Consider the following 16299-nt stretch of genomic DNA (forward strand, 5'->3'; position numbering starts at 1 on the left):
TCGGTAATCGTGATCACGGAAAAACTTTTTTTGAAAAAAAAACGACATTTCAAGAATATTTAGTTTAAAATTTCAAGTTACCACTGTTCTTGATAGACGAAGTGCGCTTGGAAGCGCTGTAACTTTCGATCCATTTCTCGGATCTCCATAAAAAAATTTCCAGGTGTTGTACTTTCAGATAAAGTAATAAAAAAATTCGATTTTTTTTAAATAAAAAGGTATGTAATCCTTCAATGCACCAAATTGCGATTACATTTTTCCTTATTCTAAAATGCGTCCAATAATACCCATATTGTAATCACATGTTTCAATCTGTAAAAAAAAGAATTCAATGCTGCAGAAAATTTCGTAAAGTTGACAGTGATATATTAATGACATTGAAAAAACTAATCATTGTATTTGTTGAATTTTTAATATGTGGTCTAGAATTTTTCCATTCAGTATCGTGTCAGCTTTTTTTCCGTATAAACAAGCTATCTTGAGTTTACGCTCATTTAATTATTGATTCGTTTTCTGTTCATACAGTTACGATATACCTAAGTGATATTTTTTAAACACTTGGCTGATTATTCTCGAACTTTTTTTTACAATCAATCGTTCGTTTCTAATCCATCCTTTGCTTAATTGGCTTTCAATTCTATCATTTCTTCAAAGCTTCAACTGAAAAATCACATCAGATGCAACTGAGAAATCCGTTAAAATTGTTAAAGTTTCAGACTAACGCCATTGACAATAGCCTTTTCAGTTTTTTCGTGTAATTCAAAATATATAAATTCCTATGCGACGAAACAAATGAAATGAAACGTAACGAAAATGGGTAACAGTAGGAGGAAAATTTCTTCTCAAACTATGTAGGAAATAATTCAAACGGAACGTTTTAGGAACTAATCGAGAACAGTTTCCAAAAAAAAAAATCAAATACATTAATTTGGCTGCTCGCCTCTGCTTACATACTGTTACTAGTGTTTAGTGTTCTCCTCCGGGGTTTCAGCTGAAATAGCGCTAATTTGAGGATAATTGATCGCCTCTTCCTGGTTTGCTAGAAGTTTTAGTAAACATGGAATTTCATTTGGAAAGGCATTCTCAGTCGTTTGCATGTTATTGTTGCTCCTTTGTTTTTAGTCGCTTCAAATGAGGCAGGACACTGACTACGAATTCCGGATAATGGGTACCATAACGCTACCTAACTCCGTACGTGGCGGTTATTGTTTTCTAAAAACTATCGCATATACTGCTAGAAAAAATTATGGAAATGTATATTCCTGGTACTATCGCGAATATGTCTAGTTTTGGAGTAGAGATTCGCGCCATTATTCTGCATTTGGTTATGTTGTTTATTATTATTAGTAGACTACAGAGTAGGTAGGTGAAATGTGCAGAATCAGGTAACTTTACGGTATCATTACCAGAAGCTATTTCAATCCTTCTAATTACAATATCACTTACATTTATTTGATTTAGCGTGTGCAAATAATTGATTCAATCACTCTTTGATAGGCATTCCATTTGTTTTCAATCTATAATAGGGTCAGTTCATTCGACTGTTCAACAGATTTTCATTTATTATCTAAAATGACAATCAGAATTGGATTCTGGTGTTTTCACCCGGATTCTATAGAAAACATGGAACAAATACAATCGGATTGATGTGCGAAACCCCTACCGGAACCGATAGACACAGCTCGCCGATAGGTTAAGTTATTCGGAAAATTGCGATAAATTCAGCAACTTCCGAGCTGGTACTGTGGCGATGTTGTCGGCTAATGATGGTGATGCTATACTAGCGCTTGCGAGCGTTGGAAAATATACCGACCAGATCGCTGTGATTATGCTGATAACGGTGCTGCTGCTGATGGCGATTTGACGGCAGATGATGTACAACAGGCGACGACAATACTGGTTGGTGCTACCTGTGCGAACGTCGCTGCCGTTCCTGCCAGGTGGCGTACTTTCGATTAGCCGATTGTAAAAGCTGATTTAAATGCTGCGTCAGTGACGCTCCCAATGGCAACAGTTCTCTCATGGCACGGTCCTGTGGGTGGGCAAGAAAATATACGGTGAGTGGTTCAAATCGACTTGTTTCGATTGACACATGGATCAAAACACCCCATGAGACTATGGACTTACCTCAAACGGCTTCAGTTTAGCCATCGAAAATCGCTGCAGTGCATCGTGCATCCGGCTTGCTTGCGTCTCCATCTGCGGTGTGGTAGGAGGAAAACACTTCCAGAAGTGTTTCAGTAGTTCCAATAGCGACAGGTAGAGATTGCGAATTTCCTTCTCGATATCGGGAGGCACAAGTTCTGTTGATAAGAACAAATAGATTTTTCAGTGCAACACTCTCCAAAGCAGGGGTGATCAATTTTGATGTTGGAGAGACATGTCTTCAGGAGTGATTTGTCTGAGAGAGTACGGAAGCTGGCCTTGGAACAGCGCAGTCCGCGTGGAAGTTGAAATTTGCTATACCTTGCCGTTGACCAACCGCAATCTGGCTTGCTAATTGCGATTGAACACTTAATAACAAGGGGGTTTAAAGTGGCTTTTATAATTAGAAAGCATACTTACGAGCTAAGCTCTGTTCCTGGAAGCCCCTCATCAGTGCTCCACCAGGACTTAGTTCCATGAGAGCATTAACGGCTGACGCTGCACTGACCAGCACTTTGTGAGGTGTACGATTATTCCAGGAACCGGTGGCCTGCATGATACAGCTGTTCACCGATTCCAGATCGGGCAAGCCGTATTCCAACTGCGGATCGTGAAAACCTGTTGATACCCCACCAGTACTGGAGGTTGGCACCGGTCCGTGCAGGTAGCGTTCAATTTTTGTGAGGTTTAACTGCTTTGACTGTTTGCTCGAATCGCTGTCATCTTCCAAATCATCGTAATGAATTTTCTCTAGGATTCGAGCACGTTTTATGGCAGGTTCGACAGAAGATTCCTCGGTCGATGCCACATTGTGACCACCATTGATGTCCCCGTTGGCAATGTGATTGTTCTCGTGAACTCGTTTTTCCTTTTTGTTGAACCCGTTCACCAAATGATTATTATTGTTCGATTTATCCTTAGTGTTACCATTGGCATCACCATTACTAGCGGCCGTAGGAGTTGCATTGAGAATTGCCCCGATGCCCTGGTTCAGGGTCTTTACATCGGTGCACGTTTTGAGTACCATAAATGAATGCTGATTGAACCGCTTGATCATGCTCTGATGCACGATATTGCCACTGTTAACAGTCTGCTTGTTAGCGGTTGCACTGCAGAAACCTTCTTCCAATGTATTATCCTCGAAAGAACGGATGTCCAGAAGCGGATCACCAAGATTATCCTGAACTGCTTGCTTTAGTTGTTGGTCGTCGATCTTACCGCACTCGGTAAAAATGTCTTTGGTACCGGCCGCTATACGATCCCGATGGAAGTAGTGTGACTGAAAGAATTTGGTCCAGAACTCCGACTCCGTTAACTTGGCAGGAACGTGCTCCGCATGTTTCCGCTTGACAGCCGGATAGGTCTTGAAGATGCACTCAATAATATCGGAGGTGAGATTGTATCGAAGCCCATTGCAACCGTCCGTTTGGGGCTTTATGTCAGCTAGAAACGCCCCAGACACGCCGATGTCCTGTTTCTGGGATTGATCCTTGGACAAATATTGCTTTGCATGGTTCACCCAGAATTCATCACTGGGTAGCACTTGTGTGATTACGAGATCCTTGTATAGCTGCAGCAGCATAGGATTCTCGGTTAGGACCCGGTTCTTTTCCTCCAGCTCCTTATCAATCTTACGCTTAAAATTGGGTAGCAGCTGCTGTAGCAGCTCCTTCACCTTATCACGGTCAACCATCTGTGCCTGGGGCCCATTGCGGTTGACAAAGTGGAACGTTGAACTGTTTCCGTCGTGTAGGACGACTTGTAGTTGGATTTTCGGTTTTCCTTCCGGAGAAATTTTTTGCACTGCAAACGAACGAAGGTTACTTTCTAAATTCCTGGAATAAATACACTTGACCTACTTTTAATATCCTGAAAACGATGCGAAACGGCAACCGTATCGCGATGCTCGGCAATCCAGGCGATCCGTTCGTTCATGACGTACAGCGTTCCGTCGCCTTTTTTGTAACGTACCTCACCCATCTGCAGCAGAACGTCTTCCCGGGTTGTGGTCATGTTAGGATAGAAAACGTACCTTTCTGATGTTTGGCGAGTTGGAAGGAAAACACGTTTCCTGAGCCACCGATTACTAGCGCATTCAGCGAGTCACAGTCGAAAATGAGTCGGCCACGTAACTTCCGCTGCTGCGAGGGCCTTCGGCTGGAAGCTCCTATAAGCCCCGACGTTTGAGAATGCTTTTTCCTTGTTTTACGATTATGTTGTGAAGAATCTGAAAATAAACACAAAATTGTTGTAACAACGGCTATTAGTTATAGAGCTATTTAAGTCCAGAAAGGCGCATTTTTTTTTTGGAAAACCCCGGATTTTATTTAGCTCACTTTACTAATTTAGATCAGGTTATTGTGCTGATGAATCGACAATATCACCAGTGTATCCTATATTCTAAGTAAATTACAAAATATCTAAATTATTATTTTCCGGAGTCGCACTTCACTTTTTTCACGAATTCGGGAATGATGAAGATGCAAGCTGTGTTGTGACTGTGACTGATAAATTTGTCAAGCGTGATAATGATTGTGACGTTAATTTTGCTAGGGTTGCCACCTCTGCACAGTGGTCGCAAAGTGACTAAAACATGCGTTTGTTAAATTGTGCACTATGATTTGATTTTAGTGATTTGGTGTGTTAGAAATACTTTTTTTTTAAACAAAAATCCCCTTCTTTTGATGTATTCTGAATTATGATTCATCCACCTGCGAGATCAAAAAAATATTTCCACGTGGTTTCATGATTTATGATGTTTCAAGAGTCATGACAAAGTGGTAGAAAATTCTCGATAAACATATGATTACGGCTTAAAAGCCAACTGTCAAAATTCTCTTTGAAAGGAAATTCCGGTAAAGCACTATTTACACCTATCCAATCCGTTTCAGTGACGGTTCAGTACCGTGCATGGACTCAAATATTAATACAAATGAAATGCGAGCATTCACACTTCTCCGGCATGGCAACGCGACAAGTGTGCATGCTCGCATTTGAAATGTATGAATATTGGTGTCCGTGCACGGTACTGGACCGTCACTGAATTGGATAGGAAAGATGTGAATTTGGGTTAAAGGTGTAGTCGGCAGTTTCCGCCGATGGAAGCTCTCCAATCATTTTCATTGAGTCTAGCATGAAAATTAATGCTACTTTTCAACGGGAAAATGTTCTGGAAGCTACTTAAGAAAGATGGGCATATAAACATTTCGCTTGCAGGCTTGGAAATTCCAACAGGGCTCGATACCGTCTTATAAACCGCTTGTGAACCAAGAATGCCCATAAAAACATTTTCCGTACATCATTTCGCCGACACAATGGCCTCCAAATGCTACCCTAGCAGTAATTGAGGTTTTATGGGAGTTTTATAGCCTCTTATAAAACTTAGATTGCACTTGTAGCATGCTATAAAACTTCAATTGTTACTTGGGCTATAGACTTTTCCATTTCCATTTGTCCCATTTCAGAAATTAAGGTTTGAAGTAGAAAAAAGCTGGTATTGAAATACCTGATAAATCTATTGTTCGTGAATGGCTCAAAATTATGGCAGATCACGTTCGGCCATTTGCGATTCGTGTCTTTGACGTGTTAGCGACATGCCGAGCAAAAGTGAATGGATTTTGAATTTTGTATTATTTCAGTTTTTGCCATTTAACAAATAATAAATTGTTAAATGCCAAAAAGTTATAGCCTTCTGAAGAACACTTTATATTCACCAGCGTGTATTTCTCCTTAGTGAAGAAAAAGTTAGTTAAAAACTATTATTTATAAAGAAAAACATTTTTTAAACCACATTTGCGCGTGAAGGGCACAAAATCTAAAACTAAATTAGTAATGGGATTTGTGTCACAGACTAACAGACATAACACTCAAAAACAAAGCTTCGTCCGCTTTAACGGTCATTTTAAAAATATTTGTAGTTGAGACTGTGGCCACATTTGAAATTATGGCGCCACTGACATATGAACAAGCATATGGGGGATAGACCAACAGTGAAAAAATGTTCCCAAACCTGAGTACCCACCAGTAAATGAGTGTTTGGGACTGTGAATAAAAGGTGGCGCTAGTGTGCTGGGAAAATTGTCGGATCGATGTTTTTTGAGGGAATTCCCTCATAGTGTTATGTCTGTTAGTCTGTGTTTGCGTTGCGACTTCGTCTCATCAGAAGCCGACACTACCTCAGTGACAGTACCGTCAGTTGGAACGTCAAAATGTGAAAACTAGGGGCAGATCACTCTTGGAATGTATAACAAATTTACATCCAATTAGAAAAAATGCATTTCGTTTCCATTCTTGCACCAACTTTGCAGTTCCTCATTGAAAGGTTCTACGTCTGGTCCTACGCTGATCCGCTTTATTCAAAGTTTTGTTGAATGTGGAGCTAGTTTTTGTAGGATTTTGACACCTTATAACGCATTAAATTTTCGCTTTTGCAAATAGACAAAACGCCGCACGGGTAAATTTGATTGCTTGCCGTGTTATAGCAGCGGAGCGATTTCTAGCTTGTAAACTGAACAAGATAAGAAACCGGACTGAACCATCGAAAAATTAGTGGAAAATTAGCGCAAAATCTTATAGTGATGCCGTAATAATCGAAAGAGTAATGTCGTTTTCGCTTGAGGCAGAAACTAACCCAGTTTTGGACCTAACTGCTGTCAAACCGTTTGTTTGAAACCAATTTCGAACCTATGTTATACGCCACTGAACTGAAAATCGGTTTGGGTTCCAACCTGAAATATATTTGGGGTTCGCTCACACCACCACTGTTTGGTGAGAATCCAACTCAGTTTCATTAAAAACGTTCGTAAACAAATGTTAAAACTTGTTACTTCTATGAGACATTTCTGATCAGCTGTTTATTTCTAATTTATCTTTTCTGATGTTATTCGCGTGGGCATGACGACTAATAAAATACGTTCGATTCGATACAACATTAAACGAATCGGAGCGACGAAAAATGGTCATAGAACGGAGTTTTCTGTTCGCAGAAACAGTACAAAACAAACTAGTTGACAAAATCCGCCGCTGAATTATCAAACAAATGTCTTATGGAAAGAGGGAAAACCTAATAGCTGTTTATTCCACCCACCCAGTAAGAGGAAGCCATCCCATATTAGGCCAATAAGCCGGACGTTTGTTTAATGAACGTCGAACATCTCTAACGGGACACAGAAGAGTAACTAAAGCTAATTTCTGGCCAAAGCACATTTTTTTCGATTTTAAGCTTACAACTTTAAATAATAAAAAAGTTACATTATGCGCGAGATCCGACAACGTCGCCAAAGCAGTATTACAAAACAACCTTCATACTTATTCGATCTTGTCCAATCCACGAAATCCGAGCGATTTGAAACTATTGCTATTTTGTCGATTTGAAGCCAATTTTCCCTTTTCCAATGATCATCTGACTGTGCCACTGGATAAACAGATGTATTGACATAGATAACCTCGAAATTACTAACATCCGAAAGAATACAGGAAATCGACCTCTGCACTGGTAGGTGGATGGATGCAAAATTATTCCAAAAACTTGTCTATTTTTAGTGCATATTAAGTTGTGCATAAAAAGTTGAAGTAGGCTGTATATCAGCCGAATATTTCGCCAAAAGTGGCTTTTGAGTAGCACTCATGTACATTATGATGTCTATAAGCTCAGCTACTCTTGTTCTGTACTCGACTGTAGAACCGAATTAATGCCAATTTTACGGCTTATGCTGTTCACAACGCTGTGGTGTAAATTTACATCCATTAAAAAAAAATCATTTAATTTCCATTTCTGCAACAACTTTGCACTCCTTCACAGAAAAGTTTGTTTAACAAGCGTCCTACGCTGATCCAATTTTTGCGACGTTTTGCTAAAAGTAGGGCAAATTTTTTGTAGGGTTTTGACGTCTTACACGCAAAACAAAATACATTACACGCAACGCAAAATACATTATGAATTTCTATTTTGATGGAAAGAAATGCATTTATTTTCGCTGATTTTTAACCCTTTCATGCCCAACTTTTTTCTAGTGCATGTAGGGTTTCAAAACTACTTTTTCTTGAAAACGGTGTCATCAAGAAACACGAAAAGTCTTTTTTCATAAAGATAGTGCTAGAAGCTGCTCAATTTTTACCTTCTAATGCTCAATACAATTCTCCTAGAATATTTACAATAGTCCAATTGCGTGGAAAACGTAGCCAGAGACAGTCTAAATTGATAAGTTTTATCAGTTTAAAATAATATTGCAACATAATGAAGATATATGAAAAATTAATTTTCCGTCGTCAACATAAATTGTCCCTGGCAGCACTGCTCCAGCGGAATCCAATCAGACTAATTGCAATAACTTCAGTTTTAGAGCTGATCCTTGTAACTGTTAATGCTCAAATAAAAGGCAATAGTCACATTAAATTGTATTGCAACCGAGAGTGTAGATATGAGGTTTGGCATTGGAAAAACATACTAACTACAGTCGACTTGGAGAAACATCACAACGCAAAACATCACATCTACAAAATATTAGCAAAGCTTTAGTATACTATATGTGACATTTTGACTTAAGATTAAATTAACATATAGAGTTATCATTTTTCTCTATTATTTGTGGACGATAAAGAGTCAATGCTTAGCTTTTATTTGGCATAATAAACTCAGTTTGTTTACATTTGTTAGATATTACGTTTTGAATAAACGGCATAGATTTATCAGCGTTACTTGTTTTTGTGAGCAAATCTTGCTTCAATCAAAAGTTATAGCTGTTTACAAACGTTGTTGTCCACAAACAACATGGGCATGAATGGGTTAAAAATGCATCACAAGTGATCTGCCCCTAGTCTCAGCATTGCGATCAATCTGTTTTAGTCGGTGATGTAAAATAGAATAGCCCATATAGAATAGATCCGCGCCTCTAAACGGTAATATCCACATCATGAAATAACCCAAACAAATCTTGACAGAACACGTTTTCGTTTCCATCTTTATCCCTTCATTTTCCATTAAAAATATTGACAAACTCAATTAGACACAGAAAATTTTTCCACCTTTTTATTCTGCTTCATGCGCAAAACATTTCTAGAGAAAATATCAAGTAAGTAGAGAGCCTCTCTTTGTTTACTTTCTCTTTCGTTTATTACGACGTCATTACAACACTTTGTACTAATTTTCCAGTACATATCGAAAGCCGACGGTTTTTACTACAATATTATGCAAAGAGTAGAGTAGTAAATGTTGAAATGGCCGAGTAATGAACAGAAGAGAAAGACCTCAAAGAGAATCTCTCATTGTTACTTACGTCCTATTGAAAATTTTCTCTAGATTTAACTAACACACTGTCAATTTTAACCATGCTCCAGAGCAGGGTTATTTTACAAATAACTTTCGAAATGTCAGATTTTAACCAAAAGTTAAATATTTCACCAAATGTTTCACAGACTAATGTCGTTTTCGATTGAGAACCTAGACACTAACCCAGGTTATTTGCCTCAAACAAACGTTTTTAATGGAACTGAGTTGGGTTCTCGTAAAACAGCGGTGGTGTGAGCGAACCCGAAATATATTTTAGGTTGAAACTCAACTCGATTTTCAGTTCACCCGCGCAGATTCGAAACTGACTTCAAAGAAACGGTTTGACAGCAGTTAGGTCCGAAACTGAGTTAGTTTCTGCCCCAAGCAAAAACGACGTAAGCGAGCGATTTCGGTCACTTCATTTGTGAAGCTGTTTGAATCTTCTACACTGATAGAAAATCACACTATAAAACCAAAGGAAATTTAACATCATTTTCAAGTGCACTTGCATGTTGCACATGAAAATCTATTAAAAAGAAGTTCATGTGCTATTTCAAATTATATTCATACTACTTTCACATGAATACGACATGTTTTACCATTGAATTTTGGTTGCCATGCTGTTGAGTCGCATAGTATGAACTTTCCACATGACATATAGTGCATATCCATATGTAAAACAATTGATTTCGCCAATTCTTCTACCCATTAAATCTATAGGAAAAACTAATTGATATTTCTTATGATATTAATGTGATTTTCACATAATGTTCGCAAGAATTCCACTTGAAAATCATGTTGCCCACACTCTATTAGATATTCAAATCACAAACGTATCATTTTCATGTGTTTTACAATTGAATCAATTCGTGTTTTCCACATGATGTTAACGTGTCTAGTTTTTTCAGTGTACCTGGACTGGAAAGTTTCAATTTGTTTAAAGCAGCTATACAATCACCTAAAATCCCGCTTTCTCATCCGGAACAGAACACTGAAAAAAATCCAAACGTTAATTCTATTTGCTTCAAACCGCTTAAAATTCATATGAAGAAGAAATGCTATTGTTATCACGCGCACACATACTTTCTATGTGTCAACTGTATAAACTATGTATGCACACACATAAGTTATATGTGCATATTATTATAGAATGGGGTTTTATGTGCCTAATAGTTATGAAATGTGAATGTAAGATTAATATTTCTTATAAATACACACATTAGGATTATGTGCCAGCAAATAGTGTCTATATGCCTCCTTTAATTGCAAAAATCTATGTGTAAAATCAATAGGCATAACGTTTACTTTTTTTTGAGTGAAGAATTATCAAGTTGTTTTACAAGAATTCTAAAAGAAAACCCTAAGCCATATTTCAGACATTTCGATAGGTTAGGCATCGTTCATTGTAACGGCTGATTGAAAAAATTAATGAAAACATCGAAAAAGACCAGCTTTGGTATTGGGTCAAAGAAAAACCTTTCAGTGACAGATACAGTTCATGAAAAATTCATATTTTATTGTCATTAGCAGGAGACATCATGGCAAAAACATGATGACTTGTTGGTCTCTTTATTTAAAACCATTATAGGGTGTTGAGTCCATTTACATTATATTATCATTATTGTCTTATGAAACTGTCTGTTACAGCAGCGTCTGCCATGTTTCGTAAACTCATTGGCTTAAATGGTAGAGTCAAATTTGGGCCACATGATTCGAGTTTTCATTTCATTCAAACACGAGCATTTCGCAATTTTGATCATACTTTAATTGTACTGGTTCTCAACAATGAACAAACAGAGATAATGCTTACAATTTATATTGATTCCACTGTTTGTAATCCGACTATTTAAAGAAGTAGTACGACATCGTGCTTAATGGGGTCAAAATAGGCTTGTCGCTGTATTTAGATCACAAGCTATCAAGCGTTGTTCCTGGAAAAAATCGAAATTCATGCCAACCTTCACTGAAAAAATCTGATATATGTTGCTGTGATTGCTTTAAATATTATTCAATATTTCATTTTAAATCAACATAATGAAATCAATATAGCACAGAATAAGGTCTTGATTAACAGCCCCATGGTTAGCATATCACCATTTAGCACTATTGTATACGCCTTTTAAATTCACATTGCCCTAAATAAAAACGTGTTAATGTGCCAAATTCAGCCTCGCACAGAACAAAGTAGAAGGCTGGTTGAAATACCTATCAGCACAGGTAGCAAATCTTGTTTGTCTACCTTACCCCAAATTTCAACGAAAAATCAATCACCGTTGTTAATGTTCCGAAAACGTCGCATCCATCCAGCAGAAACACAGAGTTCCACATTTCACTCGCTCCCCGTCGATGAATTCGGCACGAAATATAGGGGTCCAAAGATGAAAAAGTAAAAACCGTTTAACATATTCAACGTCAGAGCACCGTTCCTTTTGTATTCGCAACTCGGGAAAAATATACAGGAATGAAACTCGGTGACTACATATACACATGGAGAGCGAGCGAGTACACTGCCATCATATTCCGTCGTTTCGGCATTTCGATCTACCCGGGTCCACCCGCGCACCCCATGCCTCAACGGCAATGACTGGCCCGATCGGCTTCACAAGTCTCACACTTTTTGTTTCCTTCTTTCGGTAGGTACGGCGCACTCACAACGTCACTGTACGCTATCCACGATACGCGTTTCGTTTTCATGTCTGGCACAAGGGTTTAAAAATCACCACACAGTATGCGGGGTGCTACGCCGCAGACAGTGCTGGTGGCGAAGCACGCCCGAATTTGCCAGAACAAACTTGTTTCCCGTACAAAGTTTTCCAGTTTTTTCCTGGTATTTCATGTTTTATTTACTTGAACAAATTTGTTTTGCATATCGGAGATTTTGATTTAATTTATATTGCAACTTTTTGAAACATATATTGCCAATACATTTATAAGTTAAATTCTTTGAGAAAAAGAAACGATTAATAAAAATGTATTTTCAAAACATTGTTTAAACCTCTATAATGGAAATCATTAACATCGCCGGTGAAGGTGCTCCGCATCGCCTCCGCTCGCGGTACCACAGTAATACGAGAACAGAAAAATCATGATTAATTTCGTTTCCCGAAAGTCAAAAACTAATACGCCACATTTCACCGTAATTTGAACAAAAATTCACTAAACTTCACATGATTCCATTAGCGCATTACTTTAGCGCCAGTCTAAGCCAAAAATCGGTAAGAAAACAGTAATATTTTACCTGTTTCTGGTCTATTTTCTACGGAGAGCTGCTTCCATGGTGTTTTATGGCCGCCATGTGCAATTTGATTCAGAGAGAACATTTTTATTTTATTGTTGCAACACATAATCACATCGCACATCGTCGTTACTTGTATTCAAGAAATATTCCAAATGGTAAATTTAGAACTGAAGGATCCCCTCCCTGGTAGCTTTCCCGCTGTGCCCTATCGGCATTTTGAATCACATCGGCCGCGAACAAATTTAACAAAAGGGGCGGTAACCGTATCAGCTGTTTCGGGTAATAAATTGCTATATTTACTGTCATTTGAAGAAACATAGTACTTACCTTATGTAAAACAATTCATTTTATCGATTCGCATACATTTATGTCAAAGTTTTTCTATATTTTGGAAAATATGTCAGAAAAACCGAAAATATACACAATGAGGGTTCATTAATTCTATGCTGAAAAATAGCCTGTAAAAATCATGTGAATATGTCAAGTTACATTGTATCTAGATATAGGGATAGGTAAAAGTTTACCTGGCATACAAAATTGTTGGAAATAAATTAAAAAATGAAATACTTAAAACATATAACATTTTCAATCAAATTACAACCAAAATTGTATACTCTGATAGGGCAGTTTTAGCCGAACGGAGCCCGATCTTGCCCGAACATAGCCGAACGCGATTCGAGTATCCCGTGTCGCTGTAGCTGCTCGAACGATACATGAGTATTGCCCGATCGACGCGATTCGAGAAATGACCAAAATTGCAAACAAAAATACTACTTTCCCGCGCCAAGTAGATCGGTAATTTTGGAATAATTTCAATCTATTGATCCTCTTCAACAGATTGAATGTTAATTTATTGTACAAAACCAAGCATAAGTGCGATGTTTCGCAATTAGATTTTCGACCACAAAGTTCACCTTCGCGGAACCACCGGTAGGGGGTTGCGATCGATAAATGCAAAAATAAACCCCTCGTTTTGTCAGGCAGCTACAAGCGAGGGGTATTGCTTAATGTTGAAAATATTAACTTAAATGTATACTTTTTCTTCATAATTGTTTTCCGTCTGACCGCACTGAGTTTCTATCACCAACGTCAGAGAGACGACCTTATTGATTTAGATTATAATTTATTATATTTTACTTTTTAATTTCCGTCAATTTATGATTGTCATCTAAATATTATCACTATCGATTAGTACACTGATAACAATCCACACGTTAAAACCAGAAGGATTGAAACATCACTGCGTTTTCATGTAAAAAAGGTTTCGATTTTCACGAAGCCAACTGACATGCATTTCAAGAGGAGTTGCTACATACTCTTCACGTGAAAAACATACAGGTGGTTTCTTGAGTGCAGTGCCTAATATAGCAGCAGAGAGTATAGGGGAACATTGAGAGACTTGAATAGGTTTTCAGTCAAACCTACGTAAATCTCTAATCTCTAATTTTTTGGTTTACTTTTTGAAAAGTTATAAAAGATTTTCTGATATCGTTTTTTTGGTCAGTCCCGCCACTGCGGGCAGACTTGACTAAGGCCTGGAGAGACTTGACCAAGATAATTTTGAAAGATCAGAATAAAAAATAATGACACAAAACATTGTGTAACCATTTTTTTCATATTTTCGAGATCCTTACCTACCAGTAAACATTATAAAAGTCGTGCATTTCATAAAGCTGGATTTTAGTGATTACCTGTACTACTCAGATTGCATGTTCACGCGGCACGAAATCAGCGATATAATTTTGTTTACTAGCCCTAGAACGTTGCACTGGGGTACAAATGTACCCCACGCCTTCTATGGAGCCGTGTGAAGACGAGAATTCGGCATTTATCGAGCTGGGACCCTAACCATAATTCAATTTAGAGTTCCTAGCAAGGGCAGGAAAAGGTGGTATAGCCAGTTTGCTTATAGCTTTCTCGGGAGCAGGTGTTAAAGTTGGCGTGGGGTACATTTGTACCCCAGTATACGGTTGCCGTTAGTGTTTCGTCAGGTTTCGTTCTAATACTGCTTGTTTTACTACATAAGTAACAATTAGTGTTATATAATCGTTTTTAATCATTTATTCAATTAATTCAATTTAATTTTGAAGTAGAAAAAAGAATAGTTTTCTTTTTTGCTGATTTTTATTGTTTTATTGTTTTTTTTTTACAGTTTTACAAAGTAATGACTCGCAAGTTTAATTTGCGCACAGTAACTGCTGTAACAGTAACGTGGCGTATTATCAATGTATTACTGGTCAGAAATATTTTTTTTCATTTCAATTTCCATCCCATTTCGTGGTATTTTCCAAAACCCGATTTTTACCCTTTCTTTTTTTCAAATAATTGCACTTTTTCAAAAATATCAAAATTCCATTTTATTACGTTTCTAGACCATTCATTGAACTTATAGAATCATTTTATTTTTTTTTCAAACCGGTTAAAAATTCGCAAAGTTATAGTAATTTTTGTGAAAAAGTCAAAACCGCGATTTTTTAACTTTTTTTTTGTTCAAACCAATTTATGTATCATTTTTTTTTGTTTTTTTTTGAATTCTAAACCCCTCCCCCTCTCATATTGTGACAAATGTCAAAGTAAGCTCAGATGCCAAATTTCACATCATTTGGACAATTCCAGACCCCCGCCCATTTCGCTTGAAATGTTTGAAATTGCTACTATGGGATGTGGAGGAAAAATATATTAAATGCTATAACTTTTGAAGTAGCATTTAGAAAATTACAATGCATACCTCTTTTAAAGGAAACAACCTTAGTATTTTAATGGAGATATTTTTGTTTCTCGAAAATTATGGGAAAGTGGGATACTGGGTCATATTGTCCCCAAAATCCCCAATTTTTAAAAGATGCAAATCATACATATTTTGCAGTTTTCATAATGTAAAAATGTCTCAGGAATCGAACGGAGCTTTTTTACCTTTGTCCGAATACGAGAAGCTGAGGTTATAGAGCCTTTTGTCATTCACATTAAATTTGATCATTTTCTCGTGCATATATCTCTATTATTCTCCAATCAATTTTCATAAAATGTAATTTGTTGAACGTAGAAAATTCTCAGGAATAAAACAAAAATAGATTTGCTTCCGGTAAAAATCATAAACATCCAATTTTTTGACATTAACTCTACAAATCACATTTTTTCATTGAATGTCCTAATACCTCAACTTCCCCTATTTTTCAGTAATGAAACTGTGCTCATGTGATCCCTAAGAATATTTTGCACTAAAAAAGTAAAAATTGAACAAGAATTTATTGTTAAATGCAGTTCATATGAGCGATTTAATGATAAAAATGTGAAATCGAAACTAATTGTCAGAAAATTTGATGTTTATAAATTTTACCGGTAACGAATCTATTTCTGTTTTGTTCCTAAGGTTTTTCCACGTTCAACAAGGTACAGTTCATAAAAAATCAGTGAAGAAAAATAGACACATATGCAAGAGAAAACAATAAAATGAAAAGGCCCTATAACCCCAACTTCACGTATTCGACCAAATGTCAAAAAGGTACCATTCGATTTCTGATATTTTGACATTAAAAATGTCTTACTCCACTATCTGGGGCTGGGTGTCATTCTAAAATCCAAACTATTTCCCATGTAACGAAACTATGTCAGGTTTGCACGCTTATAACTCCGATATTACTAGATGAAT

General features: G+C 37.2%; 1 protein-coding gene across 2 annotated transcripts; it reads right to left on the reverse strand.

Moving 5' to 3' along the window:
• Positions 1 to 393: 393 nt before the first annotated feature.
• LOC131689291 (general transcription factor IIH subunit 1-like) lies at positions 394 to 12791 on the reverse strand. 2 transcript variants are annotated; one of them, XM_058974276.1, is made up of 5 exons: positions 12651 to 12791; positions 4005 to 4372; positions 2566 to 3948; positions 2128 to 2303; positions 394 to 2032 (listed from the first exon to the last, which is right to left on the reverse strand). In XM_058974276.1, exons 2-5 carry the CDS (start codon positions 4156 to 4158, stop codon positions 1907 to 1909), a joined length of 1839 nt encoding a protein of 612 aa, XP_058830259.1. In that variant the 5' UTR covers positions 4159 to 4372; positions 12651 to 12791; the 3' UTR covers positions 394 to 1906. The 2 variants fall into 2 exon arrangements, with proteins under 2 accessions (XP_058830259.1, XP_058830260.1); XM_058974277.1 differs by lacking the exon at positions 12651 to 12791 and adding an exon at positions 4482 to 4597.
• Positions 12792 to 16299: the final 3508 nt, after the last annotated feature.

The sequence above is a fragment of the Topomyia yanbarensis genome, chromosome 3 (genome assembly GCF_030247195.1).
Source record: "Topomyia yanbarensis strain Yona2022 chromosome 3, ASM3024719v1, whole genome shotgun sequence".
Lineage (NCBI taxonomy): Eukaryota > Metazoa > Arthropoda > Insecta > Diptera > Culicidae > Topomyia > Topomyia yanbarensis.